Source organism: Myxocyprinus asiaticus, chromosome 33 (genome assembly GCF_019703515.2).
Source record: "Myxocyprinus asiaticus isolate MX2 ecotype Aquarium Trade chromosome 33, UBuf_Myxa_2, whole genome shotgun sequence".
Taxonomy (NCBI): Eukaryota; Metazoa; Chordata; class Actinopteri; order Cypriniformes; family Catostomidae; genus Myxocyprinus; species Myxocyprinus asiaticus.
In genome coordinates, this window is record NC_059376.1 from 27414810 (window position 1) to 27431224 (window position 16415).

The following is a 16415-nucleotide window of genomic DNA, read 5'->3' on the forward strand; positions in this document are numbered from 1 at the left end:
AGCTGTATGATTTGTTTGAAATTAAAGGAAGAGATCACGCAAAAATGAAAAATCTAATTATTTACTCTTCGTCATGCCATCCAAGATGTTGAGCACGAACAAAGATTTTTAGATTAATATCTCAGCTCTGTCCGTCCTTACAATGCAAGTGAACCAGTACTACAATTTTGCAGCTCCAAAAACACATAAAGGCAGCATAAAAGTAATCCATACGACTCCAGTGGGTAAATCAATATCTTCAGAAGCAATATGATAGGTGTGGTAGAGAAACAGATATATATATATATATATATATATATATATATATATATATATATATATATATATATATATATATATATATATATATATATATATATATATATATATATCTCCACTTTTACTTTCACATTCTTTTGTTTTTGGCGATTCACAATCTTCTTGCATATCACCACCTACTGGGCAGGAAGGAGAATTTATTGTTAAAAAAGCAATGAAATATTGATCTGTTTCTCACCCACACCTATCAAATCGCTTCTGAAGATTTCGATTTAACCACTGGAGTCATATGGATTACTTTTATGCTGCATTTATGTGCTTTGTGGAGAAAAATCATACATATCTAGGAAGGCACCTTCTAGGAAGGTGAGTAAATGACTTCATTTTGGGTTGAACTAATCCTTTAATAGAATGTGCACTAAATGTTGGACTTAAAACTTAAATATTATACAGCATTTAGATAAACAACAAGTATACATTAGCTGTGTATACAACATATACATATGTAGACATGTATTTTAATTGAAACTTGTGATTTTATGGAAATTTAAAACAACTATAAACAACTGATATACAATTTGTTGGAACAGTAATCACCTAGATAGTGACTTTGAAATCATTTATAGTTTACATTTAAGCCCTTAGATCAGGAAACTTAACTCACACTAATGTTTCTGTATAACCCAAAATATGAAGTTGCATGTAGATTCCATTCCATAAATGTGTTGAATTAGATGTAAATAGATAGACTAAAAGAGCGATTGAATGGCAGGGAACTGTTCCCTGTTCAACACTTACTTCAGTTGTACGTGACATCACAAGTAATTTGAGACTGCAGTGGAGAAGCTCCCTCCCTTTCAGAGTTTTTTTCCTCCTATGTGCTTCCCACCCTTGGTCCTGCCTTTCTCCTTCAGTGGGTCCACACTGTCCTCTCTCTTTCTTGGGCTCAACTTAAACTTTTATAACAACTGGGATAAAAAGCAACACTTGAACTAAGAAAAGCTCTCAGAGAATACTTCACCGGTGCAGCCTTTGAGAAAACACCATTTGACTTTTAGAAGGGTGAGAGTGGCTTTATTTTCTGTTTATTGCCTGAGCACATGGGCTATAAAACCAGACAACTGCTCTTGACAGGAAAGGCTTAAAAGCTTAGGAGATTTTTGTGACCATAATTATGGCCTTAAAGGTATTCTTTCTATAAGAAGTTCTTTCACATGCATACAACTTGCTCATTTCTGTCAACTGCACTTCAAGGGACTTTTTAACAATTTAAAATATTTGTTGGGGTTAGTGAGATTTATGAATTGTTTTCTCAATCACCCCGCATAGTGTTGCAGTTATTGGTTAAATTTGACTGAAAATAAGAGCATGTGAGGTGCAAAGTTAAAAAAAAGAAATCTCACTGGACATGACGTTATGCAGGTGTCATATATCTGATCACAGGACTAGAATTAACTTGCCGCAGATATAAAAGGGCACTTGATTTGGGCTTGCACATGATTGGTCAAATGAAGGGCAAAATATATACTCTTATGTCTTTAACTGTGTCTTGAGATGTTCTCTGTTGACCACGAGCAGTGTGCACCCACCCAAAAAAATCTAAAAATGTCACGTTTACTTTCTGAGTTTCTTGTTTGGAATGGATTCTCATGCATGGAATGTTTCTTTTAAGATAAACTCTCATGACTATGTATGCTAATGATGTTGATTAACATTACATTTGGTTAAGAGCAAACTGTCAACATATACTGTATCATGTAGTATGTTCACCTTCTCTCAACTCTTAAATGTGTCTCTCAAAATCTTCTAGTTTTTGCTCAGAAGATTAAGTGATCATATTTATTTGAGATTTTTCAGACTATAATCAGGACTATGCAGAGCTGAAAAGTTCACTTCCAGTCTCAATATCTCTCTCTTCAGAAAAAAAAAAAAAAAAAAAAAAAAACCAAACAGAATTTGTTACGCAACATGTAAGGGTACACCTCAATGCATAACAAGAATTAGGTCAGTATATGTTAAAAGTTTAAGGGTCCAGCTTTATGGGATAAAGACTAAAGTGCAGCATGGGTATGGGATGTCACGTTCTGTGGATATTTATAAGGCATTTCAGGAAAGGGGTGTCAAATCTCACTGAACTCGGTAACCTCAGTTTTATTGACTGTTGGTTTTTCACAGGCTTGGTGAAAATGTGCAAATTTTTGAAGGTAAGGATTTCTAAAAATGCAGTTGTAAAGTTAAATGAGAGAGGGTGAGAGATTGCACAGAGCTATTTAAATTTTAAACATCACTTTTATACTTAGTGTTTTTTAAAGCTGCAGCCAAAGGGGCAGTATTTTTAACTACTGTTTATTTGGAAGGTGAATTTATCCACAAAGACTAACAAGTGTCTTCACACCGTTTCTTTTTGTGAAGTTTGTGTGGCTTGGAGCATGACAATCATACATTATCATATTGCTTACCAATTAAGCTTTTGTAAGCACATGTACTTCAGGTAAAGCACCTCCTGACATTTCTGAAGCTTTCTAAGTTCTCTGCTTTATTAATGTTAGAATGAAATACACATCAAGATATGAATAATCCCACCATATGTATCAACATACCACTGTTATCAGAGGGAAATTAGAGGAAATCATTATCAGGTGGAAAACGAAAAGGAATTTGTCTAGTTTTCTGGCGGGGTGCTCAAGACACAAAAGTTGTGATCTACGCAGTTGATTAGACTCGAAATGGTTTCCGTTGCTGGTTCAAACGGATGTCCTGGTCTTATTGAATGTACACTACAACAACCGGGGAAATGAGCTTGCAGAGATATCATTGAAAGATATACAATGCATTGTGTGATCTACAACAATGACCAGACCTGGCTTTTTACTTTGGCTTCTGCTGTTTCAATATATGGGAAATCATTTAAGGAAAATGCAGTTTTTTTTAGTGCTATTATATTAGAACCTCTTACTATAAGTTCGCTCAAGCCTGAATTTTGGCACACAGATGTATGCAGCTCCTGAGCCGTGGGGATCATATTGTCCCCTGGGTAAAACTCTGAAAAGTAAAGTATGGGCAAGTACACTACACTGATGTGTCTGCCACAAAAAGAGCACTGTAATACACCTCTAGCCAAGGCCTTAAAATGGATAGCAATAGTGTGAGATGTTGACATATAGTGAGAGGGGTAGAGACTATAGAGAACAAGGGAGGAAATACAGGAAGTGGATGTATGGCAAAGAGAGGAATGTGAGTGGAATAGGGGGAGAGTGGAGAGACTTGTTTGGCTCTGACAATGTGAATGGGTCAGGAAAGTATAGATGGTGGCAGATTTTTGCTATCATGCAGCTGCCACAAAACAGCCATGACGCATGTCTGCTAACCTGCCAAATCTTTTCAAAAAAGTCTTTGGGATTCTGTTTGCAGCAATGTTGGAATGTTAATTTTAGTATTATAAATGTAATTTAAAGGTATTTGGTCATTATTTTTGTCTATTTTTTTTATAATGTTGACAGTCTTGTTTAAAGACCCCATGAAATATCGAAGGACTCACCCCCTTTTTAACACTTTAATGCATATCTCAGGTCTTTAGTGACCCGGAATCTCATGAAATTTCAGTATGGAGGAAGTTAATCCTGTTCTATATTTGTTGCATTATCTCTTTTGTATATAAAAAAATAAAACATCAAAATATATCAGAAGAGGTAACCCCCAATAATCAAAACAAGGCTATTTTCAACAAGGTGCCGACTGCTGAACGGGTTAAACTATATTTTATTCTGTGTGCACGTCATGTTTAGAATATATTAGGTTTATTGCAGGCTACATCACAGGCCTATTTTTTTCCATCCTATAGCTACTTTTTTCTTTTTTTTTTACATCGTAACTGTTATTGATTGACGTTCTTTACCGATCAGCTGTCATATTAGATCAATGGCTAATGCATGACTGCACGTCGTGAAATACGAGCAACTGTTCAGCGCATTTTTTTCTCTCTCATAGATTTGGCTTAGTCTACCTGTTAACTATTTTCAACAATGTCCTGACTGTTTTAATATGTTAAGTAATTTTTACGTGGTGATTTCCGTTTAGAACAGGCTTTTAATGGTTGTTCCATTGATCCTGCACTATTCATTCAGTTGTTTTCTATAAATATGTCAGTTAAATATTCGCTAACGTTGATTCAGTGAATGCATGTCATGTTCTATATTTAATGTACAACGATCATAATTCAAGGCGAGCACGTCGCAGATAAATGCCCCTTTTCAGTGGAATTTAGCATTGGATTTGGAATAGATTAAGTATTTTAAATGGGTTGCATAAACACACTTTTTTTTTACTGTTTTCTGAAGGTTGGTTTCTCTTTAGACTAGTCGACTAGTCGATTACAAAACGGTTGCTTCACACTGCAACCACCCCCCACAATGTTCAAGCCAAATCTATGCCCTTAGTCACAGCACACCTCACCGCTCTCTCTTTTCCCCCCTCCCCCACTTCTTTCTCTGTCTCTCTTTCTTTCAGCCCCCCTTTCAGTGTCCCTACTACCTGCCCTGAATGTTTTAACAGAGTGCTAAGAAGGTTAAACAAACAACTCATTGACTGCCTTACAGTTGAGCTGAATGGTTGTCTGTAACATTTACAAATCTTATCCAGAGAAAGTGGAATTACACAACAGCCATCTAGTGCCGCGCTAAGGTAAGCTGCCCCAGGTAACAGCCAATCTGGTCATACTAGTATTTCACTCTAGGTCAGGCAGTTGTAGGGAGTGGTGCTGAGCAGGGGTGGGTTTACAATTTCTGAGGCCCCAAGCAACCGACCAAGCTGGAGCCACATTTTGAAAATGTTTGCTTAAAAAAATTACATAAAATTTATTTTAAATAATAATTTTAAATTCATCCTATCAACCACTGTGGCCAAGTATATTCAAAATGTTTAATGAAATAAAAATCTAGTTAAAGATAATTAATGCATGTTTTCCAGTTTTTCCACAATAATAGTAATAAAAAGAGCAATATTTACCTACATAAATTTATACAAAACAATTTTTTTTTTTAACAGGGTGTGCAAAACCTACTACTTCACCCAGTAACATTTTGGAATTCAGTTGTTATTTATTAATTTATAACCCAACAATTATTTATTGTTGTCCAGTTTGCCATTATAATATGATACAGTATTTTTATTACTTTCAGGATTTGTTGAATACAATAGTAATATATTCCTGTCTTATTTACTTTACTGTCACCTGGAGCTTATATTCTGACACTGAGGCTGTATTTTATGTAAGCATTGTAGGCAACATTCATAACTAACAATAAACATACAAAACACAGTGGCCCCTCAGCACACTAGAGCATAAGGAAAAAAAACATTGCCATTTATCAAGCGCTGAAACTTTGCTTGTTGCAGAACAATCTGGAACAATTGCAACAGTCCCTTCTTTGCAGCCTGAACTTGTTCAGACTGTTTAATCTTTGTGACACCTGCGCTAAAAAAACAATCTAGACAGAGTTCAACGACTGATACAGAACGCAGGTGTCTCGGCATGCATTTTTGAAACCTGAAGCTCTTATTAACATGACACAGTGTCTAAAAATGCGCCAGTCCTCCATGAGACACTGAAGAAACTGCGAGACACGGTGCAGCAGGTATGGACGTTTGTCCAGCGCGTGTTTACACAGGAAAACAATGGCAAAACAGAGCAGACGCAGGCAAAAACACATTCGGTGTGAACAGCCCCTAACCCATCCGTTTGCGCATAACTGTGAGTGTTCAAGTATCAATTTCGGACGGCCTATATATTTTTTCATAAATTACAAACCCAAACTCTACTTAAAAAACTCAGCTGTCCAGACCCCAGCGGCTTCTAACGCGAACCGCTCCAAGAGTGCTGACAACAGCGTATTCACGCGTGTACCCAGAACATCATGTCACCCCTCAAGCATTTTTTGCAGAGCTTTCCTATCGGGGCGGGGGCCCCCCGACGTCCGGGGCCCCACGCAATTGCGTGGTTTGCGTGCTGTTTAAAACAGCTACTGGTGTTGTGTAGTACAAGGTGGTCTTGCAGCAGAGAGGTTAAAATCTCTTGGTCCTCTTCACTGTGGGCAAGCTGCCTTCAGGGTGAAATTCTTGGCAAATAAACGAGTGTGACATTTTGCAGCTGACAAATGTGAGAATTATAGTGGATTTTTCCATAAGAGCCGGAGGAGTTTATGGTGTTCATTTAGTAAGCCTTTGTTTCAACTTTGTGTTCTGTAGAAATACACAAGTTAGAATCCGTTCCATGTCTTTCATGTCACTATGATGTGTAAGAAGTGATCATTTGCCTACAGTTTTTCGAGTAAAGCAGAGTTGAGTAATTTAACAAATGTTTCCCTCTTGGAATGTTGTCCAGTTGGTTAGTCACTGGTCCAATGACTCACCATGTCACCAGCATTGTGGCATGACAAATTGCCTCTAGTTTATGTAATAAATAAATAATAAATTTGTGGTGAATGTTATTTTATAACTATATAGATTCTCATAAGGTCAAAGATACATCAAGTAAACAATGATGTTCACTGAATTAGCATTTATTGTTTATGGTGTAATTATAACAATAGTACACAATTGCTATTTCTGTGAAACCATCAGGGTCTGGACCAGTGTCATAAATTATTTATTTTAAGAATTTTTTATTAAAGGGCAACATTAAAATTGCCCCCTGGAACTGATTTTCAGGCACATTTGACCTTTATGAGGATATTTTTCTCTAAACATATAACATCACACATCATGTATTTTACAACAGGGGCATTTACAACAGGGGCATTTTTTTGCTCCTATATAGGGTATTTTTTTTTAATCACTTTCTGTTGCATTATTGTTAATTACTTATGCTGGTTTGAATAGAAGATGGACTGTAATAAGGTTTTTAAAGCCTTCTGTTAAAGATATTCAGTACTCCTCAGTCACAAAATCTTACTCCTCATTTACATATAGTTAACATACAAGAATAAATAATTGAGACATCTTTCTGTAGCCCGAGTTTAAGCAAGAATTTGAAAGATACTTCAGTCTTTGTTCAGAGACAAAATGCAGTAGCTTTCCAAAATATGTCACCATAATTTTTTATTTGTTTAATTGTGCCTACAGGTGGCACAAGCTACATCATTAACATAACATATTATGATGCAATTGTCTACTCCACAGCCATGCAGATAGATAAACAAGGACTATTTGATGGGTCAGACACTTTAATGAATTTTACCATGCACTGTGGAATTTTACCAGGCCAGAGTACAAAAGTCAACATCACAGTTTGGCAACTGGATACTAACTCTTGGAAAATGTATTTTCGTCAATCCATTTATCAAATGAAGCTCATAAGTGCCACAGACCTTTAGAAAAGTTGTGTTGCTTCTGTGTCATCTTGGATGTACAGTGGCCCCAAAAAGTATTTTAAAGTATTTACACTTAAAAATGTAAGAATGTCTTTGAATTATGTAAGTGGCATGTAGTATACAGAAATATAACACAAGCACACTTTTCAAGCTAAACATTTCACAAAAAGAAGTTTAGGTTTTACAGTGTTAGGCTTCAAATGATAAAACAATAGATACATGCATTGTTCAAATTTAAGATAAAAAGTAACACTGATGAACTACACCTATGCTTAGTCTGCTTGTACACCTGTGTGAACTTTAGGGGAATTGATTACATTCACTAAAAATCACATTGGCACCAGTTGGTTAAATGTTTTGCAAAAATGGCTAAGAATGGTAAAGTGAGTTCTACCAAGCTAAAAAGACCGTCTTAACCATCATGCAATTCCCATTGATTAATACTGGATTGGTGCTGGTCTAGGTGTTGGAGCAGCAGAGCCATGCTTTTCACCAGCAAAACCTAGCTGGTGAAGTTGGTTGACCAGCATGGTCTTTTTGGTGGTGCTGGTTTAAGCCTAGGAAGCCTGTTGGGGACACCAGCACAATGCTGGGGGACCAGCACACAAAACATAGCATTAGCTGGTGACCAGTAATGCTGATCTTTTCAGCAGGGTGGGAAAAGCTAGCATAATTTGTTTGCAGATATCACTTGGTTTTATATTTTGTATCTAATCAAGTGTTCAAATTCAAAGGTATCCAAATACATTTTTAAAGTCACTTGTAAATGCTAATTGCTTGGGGTGAAGCAGTTTCAGATTCATGATTTATTAGTATTTATTTTTGTCACACTGAACACCTTTTTAATCATGTCAAATCATATTTAGCTTAGCTAAATATGCTCTCCATTTTAAGATGCACCCAGAATATTCACTGAGCTACTTGAAGTCTCCGTTACTCCAGAGACCCACATGGTAGCATCATATATAAACTTGTGTAATTTTCATTTTATAAAGCTATTTCTATTGCAAGATTTCTTTGCTACATGTGAGGACAGACCAACGTAAATCACCATGTGCTTGCAGTATGTTATTACAACAAATCTTATCAAGCATTTGGATCACACCAGTGTACAAGGTTGTGCTCGGAAAGCAGTTTGGAACTACAGATGCCAGAGGCTGCTGGAAAGTTTCCAAGCCTCTTTGAAGCCTGAGCCACGTATTCAGAGTTGCAGCTGAATGTGACTGTGAATTTCATATACAACAGTGATTATTAACCTTGGTGCTTCATCCCACAGTGTTTCACAGAGTTTTAAAACACTCTGATCCCATATTTGTTTACATTTGTTCTCATAAAATTACCTCTGCTTAAGACAGGATTTGCTTTTCCATGTAGACTCTCTTACGTTTTTAAGACACTGTGAGATAATTCACATACACACAACATGAAACACTCTTAGTAGAGTTGTCTGAGTCACATATTATTATGTTCGTGAGTATGTAGCCATATTCCCAGCATATGGAATAGATTCCACCAGTTTTGACAACTGATTAGTACATCAGTACAGTATCAAACCGCCACTGAGTTAATGAATAACATACTAGTGTTGGCCTGACTGATGTCAGATGTAATGACGAAGTGCAGACGTACATTTCAATCAAAATTGTGCAGACTGTAATGGCTATTGCCAAAATCCAGTCCCCTACACACACACACATACCCACCCCATCTACAGTCATACAGAATGCAACAAGGTAGCTTCTTTCTAGAGGCAGTTTTGCCTAATCTAGTCTGTCAGTAAAATTTAATGTCCCCCTTGGAGATGAGTTTCATAACAACACAAAAGCAAAAAGTATACCACCAGATCTCCCCAAGTTTCAGTCACTATGATAATGTATATGTCAGTTTTAGAGTTGCATAATGACTAACACAGGAGGTTTTTAAGTCTAACATCAGGTAACAGTTCCAAAATCTTTTCATTCAGCAGTGAATTTGGACACATATAGAGAGGCATGTTGTATCAGAAAATTTTTTTGCCTGAAAGTTTGTTTGGGTTGAGAACATAAATGATTAAACAATGTTCTATAGATCCATGCTTTCTCAAAAATTGTTACTTTTTTAATGTTACTTTGAAATGGCAAAAGTGGTCATAGAGAACTGCAAAGTTCCAACATACAGAAATAGACCCAGAATTACAGATCACCTGGGACTCTTGTACTCTTTTCCCCCTTGACCCCCTCAGAGCCAATCATATTAGAGGTAGTGGGAAATGGACACATGGACCTCCTGTTTCCTGGACTATCAGCTACATCTTGAAAGCTCTCACAGTTTCTCATCGGATAGCTTCCAGAAAATAATGGAGAAATAATCTAAAAGAAAAAGAATTATTTGTAGAATGTTACAACCCTTAAAAAATAAGTTATTACTTCTGTGGTATTTTAGACACTGATTTTATTGGTTTGGTATTTTATTTTTCTCTCTTGCAGATCTACATTAGAGAAAACCCATCACAATTAATAGGACGACATTATCTAACTGCTCAAAAGAGAAAAAGAAAGACAAAATTACACAATGGAACTTCAGAAACTAACAAACGGTCACCACCAGGACTTTCAACATCTTGAGGAGGGGTATGAATTTTTCATTAGTAGTGTTTTTTTAACCTTAATTATATAATGAACTATGTGAATTGTGTGAAAATTATGGTTTGTCATTTTCAATCAGAATCAGAAAGCTTCCTGTGTTGCTACATCTGTTATTAACGCTTTATTGTCTATTGACCTGCAGAAGCATGCTAAAATCTTTCAAGCAAAACACACATTTCTCACTTCCCTGTAACAGTACTTCACCATATGCATCTCACAGGAATGTCTATAAGCAGCTCTGACTATTTGAAGTGAATATTTGAGTACAGAAACTTTAAATTAACCTGGAAGGAAAAAGAGAACATAGCAACATAACTGAAATATTTTTGTTCTATGAGCGACAAATCTAGCAGTGTACCACAGGATAGCGTTTATCTCATTGATTATCCCAAAGAAATACCCTTGGATTTATGGTCAAATTAATATATTTTATATAGGCTGAACAAATCAGTTGTTTTAATTGTTAAACAACAATACTTTAAATGATATAATCCTTCACACATTATATTACATGTAAACATGGTTTACTATAAACTGTATCTGGGATTGTAAATCTCAGGTACATCACTTTTTTATCATTTTAATCAGCCTCTTGTAATGGTTTAAAAGGGCAACCTTTTACACAAAACTTGGAGAGAGCTCCTTTTGTCCAATTAATTTTATGAACCTGATCTGCTGACGTACTGTTGCCTATAAATATCCAAGATACGTAGCTGCTACATTAACAAAAATGACTGTGTGTACCTGTAACTATTAGTGAACATTCAAGCTGCACTTATTTTACTTTCATGTCAGCATTAATAATTTTGTAGTAGCATTATTGGTCTTATAATTGCTGCATTTAAGTATTGTGAAATTTTTAAGCAAGCTATTTTTTTTTTCCGACACCAAGAGAGTCACCTGAACGAGAGGAGTTTTTACCACACAAGAGTGATGGAGGAAAACCCCCTCAGTTTACAGATGTGAGTGCAGAAACCAAGATCCAATTCAACTCATATTCATAAAGCATCTGGGGCCCTGTTTTAAGAGCACTAAGCACTGCGCTATGCCATAAGTCATAAGTGCAAAGTCAGTGGGCATGACCATGAAGTTTTGATATTTTTTGTGCAAGAATGCACTAAGGCTAGGTGCAAGTGGGTTTGACGAAATCACGCGCAACACTCTAATGGGCTGGGTCAAGTGCGATTTAATTCAGAGGTTTTTCTCCAGATATTGCAGTGTCTGCGTCCTATTATATAGTCCATACCGTAAAGCACCATCAATATAAATAAAGACACCGCATTCATAAAAAGTCGGCAGTGTAAATTGACTATAACCTGTACAATTAATTAGAAGAATAAAAAAATATGGACACGCTCCTTTTATATGCTTAGAAAAAGCTATTCTTGTCAGGATTTTGATGTACGCTCCATTAAATTGTAGGGAATGGAAGTATTCTACTGCCACACAAATCATGACTAGTATTAATAGTGAATGTATTGGCACACACTTCACTTCTACTGGTCGATTTTGATTTAAATTTTTTAAATTCATTTATTGAAACACAAAAAATTAAACTAAAAGATTTCTAAATTCAAAATAATTAAATGAATTCATATACCAAATCCAAACATTTTATCCTCTCTAACTTCTTTCCCCTTTTGCAGTGTCTTAAAAATCACTCTACGACAACAGGTGAAAAAAATATTAATACAAATTAGATTGTAAAAATAATTATATTTGAAAAACAAATAACCTATAGATAGTTTAACACAAATCTCATAATGTTTTGTTTCATAAGACGGCTACAACTCTGATTGTCAGGGACATAATTTGATGTTCCACTATATTTTCAGAGTTTGGACATGAACTGTATTACCACCTGCTGGTGGAATCTCCAAACTGCAAATGTAGGAACTGAGTTTGGACTTAGCGCTGAAAACAGAGTTGGTATTAAAACGTCTTGCAATTACCTTTTTCTCAGAAAAATAGCAAAGTGCGCTTTGTGCCACTTAATTAACATACAATACACCCACAGTTTGCGTGCATACACCCACTAATAGCACAAACACTCCCCAGGCCCACTTCCGCTTTGTGCTGGCACGAAAATTGCACTTAGAATTAACATGATCCCAAAAATTAGATAGAGCCCCTGGTCTCTCTTCTAATTCTCATCAAATTGTTTAAATATATACCGGTCAAAAGTTTTGAAACACTTGACTGAAATGTTTCTCATGATCTTAAAAATCTTTTGATATGAAGGTGTATGCTTAAATGTTTGGAATTAGTTTTATAGACAAAAATATAATTGTGCCACCATATTAATTTATTTCATTATAAAACTCAAATTTAATAATAAAAAAAAGTTTTTGAAATTGATGACTTGGACCAAATAATAAAGAAAAGCAGCCAATAAGTGCCCAACATAGATGGGAACTCCTTCAATACTGTTTAAAAAGCATCCCAGGGTGATACCTCAAGAAGTTGGTTGAGAAAATGTCAAGAGTACATGTCTGCAAATACTAGGCAAAGGGTGACTACTTTGAAGATGCTAAAATATAACAGTTTTTATTTATTTTGGATTTTGTTTAGTCACAACATAATTCCCATAATTCCATTTATGTTATTCCATAGTTTTGATGACTTTACTATTATTCTAAAATGTAAAAAAAAAAAAAAATTATAATAAAGAATGAGAAAGTGTTTCAAAACATTTGACCGGTAGTGTACATTGGCGGCCAAAAGTTTGGAATAATGTACATATTTTCTGTTTCGGAAGGAAATTGGTACTTTAATTCACCAAAGTGGCATTCAACTGATCACAAAGTATAGTCAGGACATTACTGATGTAAAAAACAGCACCATCACTATTTGAAAAAAAGTTATTTTTGATCAAATCTAGACAGGCCACAATTCCAGCAGCCATCACTCCAACACCTTATCCTTGAGTAATCATGCTAAATTGCTAATTTGGTACTAGAAAATCACTTGCCATTATATCAAACACAGTTGAAAGCTATTTGGTTCATTAAATGAAGCTTAACATTGTCTTTGTGTTTGAGTGGCCACAGTATGCAGTAGACTGGCATGTCTTAAGGTCAATATTAGGTCAAAAATGGCAAAAAAGAAACAGCTTTCTCTAGAAACTCGTCAGTCAATCATTGTTTTGAGGAATGAATGTTATACAATGCTTGAAATTGCCAAAAACTGAAGATTTCATACAAAGGCGTACACTACAGTCTTCAAAAACAAAGGACAACTGGCTCTAACAAGGACAGAAAGAGATGTGGAAGGCCAGATGTACAACTAAACAAGAGGATAAGTACATCAGAGTCTCTAGTTTGAGAAATAGATGCCTCACTTGTTCTCATTTGACAGCGTCATTGAATTCTACCCGCTCAACACCAGTTTCATGTACAACAGTAAAGAGAAGACTCAGGGGTGCAGGCCTTATGGGAAGAATTGCAAAGAAAAAGCCACATTTGAAACAGAAAAACAAAAAGAAAATGTTAGAGTGGGCAAGAAACACAGACATTGGACAACAGATAATTGGAAAAGAGTGTTATGGATATATGGATCTATAGAGTGTAAGGTGCGTGAGAAGTGCCCAACAAGACAGCCACATCTATGGCAATTGCTACAGGAAGCGTGGGGTGAAATAATCTTTAAAGTAGTTTAAGAAGTTCTGAACATTTTCTTCAAATTGTAATAGTAATTTTTCACGTTATTAATGTCCTGACTATACATTGTGATCAGTTGAGTGCCACTTTGGGGAATAAAAGTACCAATTTCTTTCCATAAGAGCAAAATCTGTACATTATTCCAAATTTTTGGCTGCCAGTCTATGTGCCATTTTTTTCTTTTACTTTCCATCTCATTTCTTCTCTGATTGTGTTTTTGGTAGTTTGAAGGAAAGACTTCGTTTGGGATGTCTGTCTTCAACCTTAGCAATGCCATCATGGGTAGTGGGATTCTGGGACTGTCCTATGCCATGTCCAACACTGGTATCATCCTCTTCCTGTGAGTAACCCAGAATGCATCTCAAAATCTCGCTCAGTGTCACAACAAGAGCCTCCATGTTAATGATCAAAACTACAGTCTCGGTTGATTTGCATGAATGACGTGAATGCAACACTGTAACAGTGAGGACTGAATTTAGGCTAGAATCCATTTCCCATCTATAATACCATCAACTGGATCCCAATAACTTTCACTGTGTCCATATTAACCCTTCCATTCCGCTAGATGGAACAATCATGTGGTAACATCTAAATTAATTTAGGGTTGAATCAAACTCTAAATGAGAAGCATTCTAGGAGCAATGCAACAGGAAACCTTTACTCTTGGAGAGCCACCTTACATGATTCACTGTATTCAGTAGATGGAATTTAGATGGGTCTTGGATAACTCACATTAAAATTGGAAAACACAGTTTCACATTTCACAAATTCCTCCACAGCTGTGGTAAGATTTTGTAGGTGTTTGTGGGTCTGGAGAGCTGGGGCATGAGATGATATAGCAGATTATAACTCTTGAGACTCTGCTCTATAATTTAATAATTAGTAAAAATGTTGTAAAGTTTTCTGTAGCAATGAGTACTCCAAGGGTAAATGCTGCCTTCATGTGCACCTAAGAAGCTCATACCTCCAAGTCAGGCATTCGTTACAACGACATGTCACGCATTCATGTGGGAAACAAAATACGGAAGAAGCCAAATTTAAACAATTACGCAATGAACGACGGCAAAAGCACTTTTTCTGTTGTACCGGTAAATAAGCATTAGTGAATAAACCTGCTTCACGTATACACAACATATATGATTTATTAATGCATCTAACATATTATTAATTAATTTGCATAAAACAAACCGTGAAGGGTGAGTCATTAGTTGACTGTCATATATAACAAATTAATATTATTCAAGTTGAAATAATTTTGCAAAATCATTGCTTTTCATCATCTTTCATGTCGGCACGCCCCTTCCAATGTCTCAACTCGGAAACTCATGTATCATCTAGAATTCTGAGTTTCCCACTTGTTAATAGGACTTTGCAGGGTCATTCATGTGCTCGGAACTTGTAATTACGATATTTCCGACTCCACTTGAAGGGCACATTAGTTTAAATTCATTTGCAGAGTTCATTTAATGAAAAAAAATATCCAGGCAGTCAAATCAAAATTGGCTTACAATAGCAAAAAAGAAACAAGCAATTCAGACCCAAAACCAGGAAAAAAAAGCTAATTTGGATATAAGACAAGGAACAATCCCTTCGAAGAGCACTTTGTCATGCTGTAAGATCGCTTCCAACCGAATTTTCTGTAAAAAAAGACTTAAAAGTGAGTTCCGAATGACCCTAATTTTTGAGCCCAACACCTTTTAGCCCTCCAAAGCTCTCACAGTGGAAGGTAAAGTCTACAAGGAGAATAGGGCATTGGAATGATCACTTCTAAATGGAAAGCACCATGTAAATAGAGAAAAGGGTAATTATAAGCAGATGACATGGATCACAGTTAATGATGTTAAAGGGATATTCTATTTTAAATACAACTGTGGCATGCTGTCAATTACCCTCAGTTAAAAGAAATGAATGTAATTTATGTCTGAAGCATGCTGTATATTCTTACTGTTACCAATGAAACACATCATTATCTTACTGGAAATTGAGGGTGAAGATAGTGAAGATATAGTGACAATATACAAGGTCCTCGAATGACATATAAGTGTCAAACATAGCTCTAATACTTGTGAGGTTCCTTTTAGTTTAGTGCCTGGTAAAGATTCAATTTAAGAAATTTCTGGCCAACCAACATTGTGTAATCTTTGGTCATAACATCTGCTTCATAACAGTAGGATCCAGATATTCTTTGATCTTTTGATTCTTTGAACACTTCAATGAAGACATCTTGTGCCTAATTTTCAGTGCAGTTTTCAACTGTGAAGGGCATGTACATCAGATGCATCTTCATTCATCTGCTTGTCTTATGTCATATGACAGACATGATCTTGTTCAGTCATTTACAGTATTTCATGTTAAAAGCATTGTGTTTTCTGCTTACTTTCCACAGGGTTTTGTTGACCAGCATTGCTGTCCTGTCATCATACTCTGTCCATCTTCTACTGAGGAGTGCAGGGGTTGTGGGTAAGGCCCATTCAGGAAATTTAGTTCTTCAAGACTGGCTTTTAGTC

At 35.9% G+C, this 16415-nt stretch overlaps 1 protein-coding gene across 3 annotated transcripts in view; it reads left to right on the forward strand.

The window, feature by feature from the left end:
* The first annotated feature begins 1161 nt into the window (after nucleotides 1-1161).
* LOC127423823 (sodium-coupled neutral amino acid transporter 3-like) overlaps nucleotides 1162-16415 on the forward strand; it is a 31601-nt gene continuing 16347 nt past the window's right edge. The window contains exons 1-5 of one of the 3 annotated variants that reach the window (XM_051668446.1): nucleotides 1162-1320; nucleotides 10091-10234; nucleotides 11142-11211; nucleotides 14133-14248; nucleotides 16295-16368. In XM_051668446.1, coding sequence (XP_051524406.1) covers nucleotides 10176-10234; nucleotides 11142-11211; nucleotides 14133-14248; nucleotides 16295-16368 — 319 coding nt within the window. In that variant the 5' untranslated portion in view covers nucleotides 1162-1320; nucleotides 10091-10175. Of the gene's footprint in view, nucleotides 1321-2223; nucleotides 2463-10090; nucleotides 10235-11141; nucleotides 11212-14132; nucleotides 14249-16294; nucleotides 16369-16415 lie in introns of those variants that run through there. The other 2 variants (XM_051668447.1, XM_051668448.1) reach the window with 2 other exon arrangements.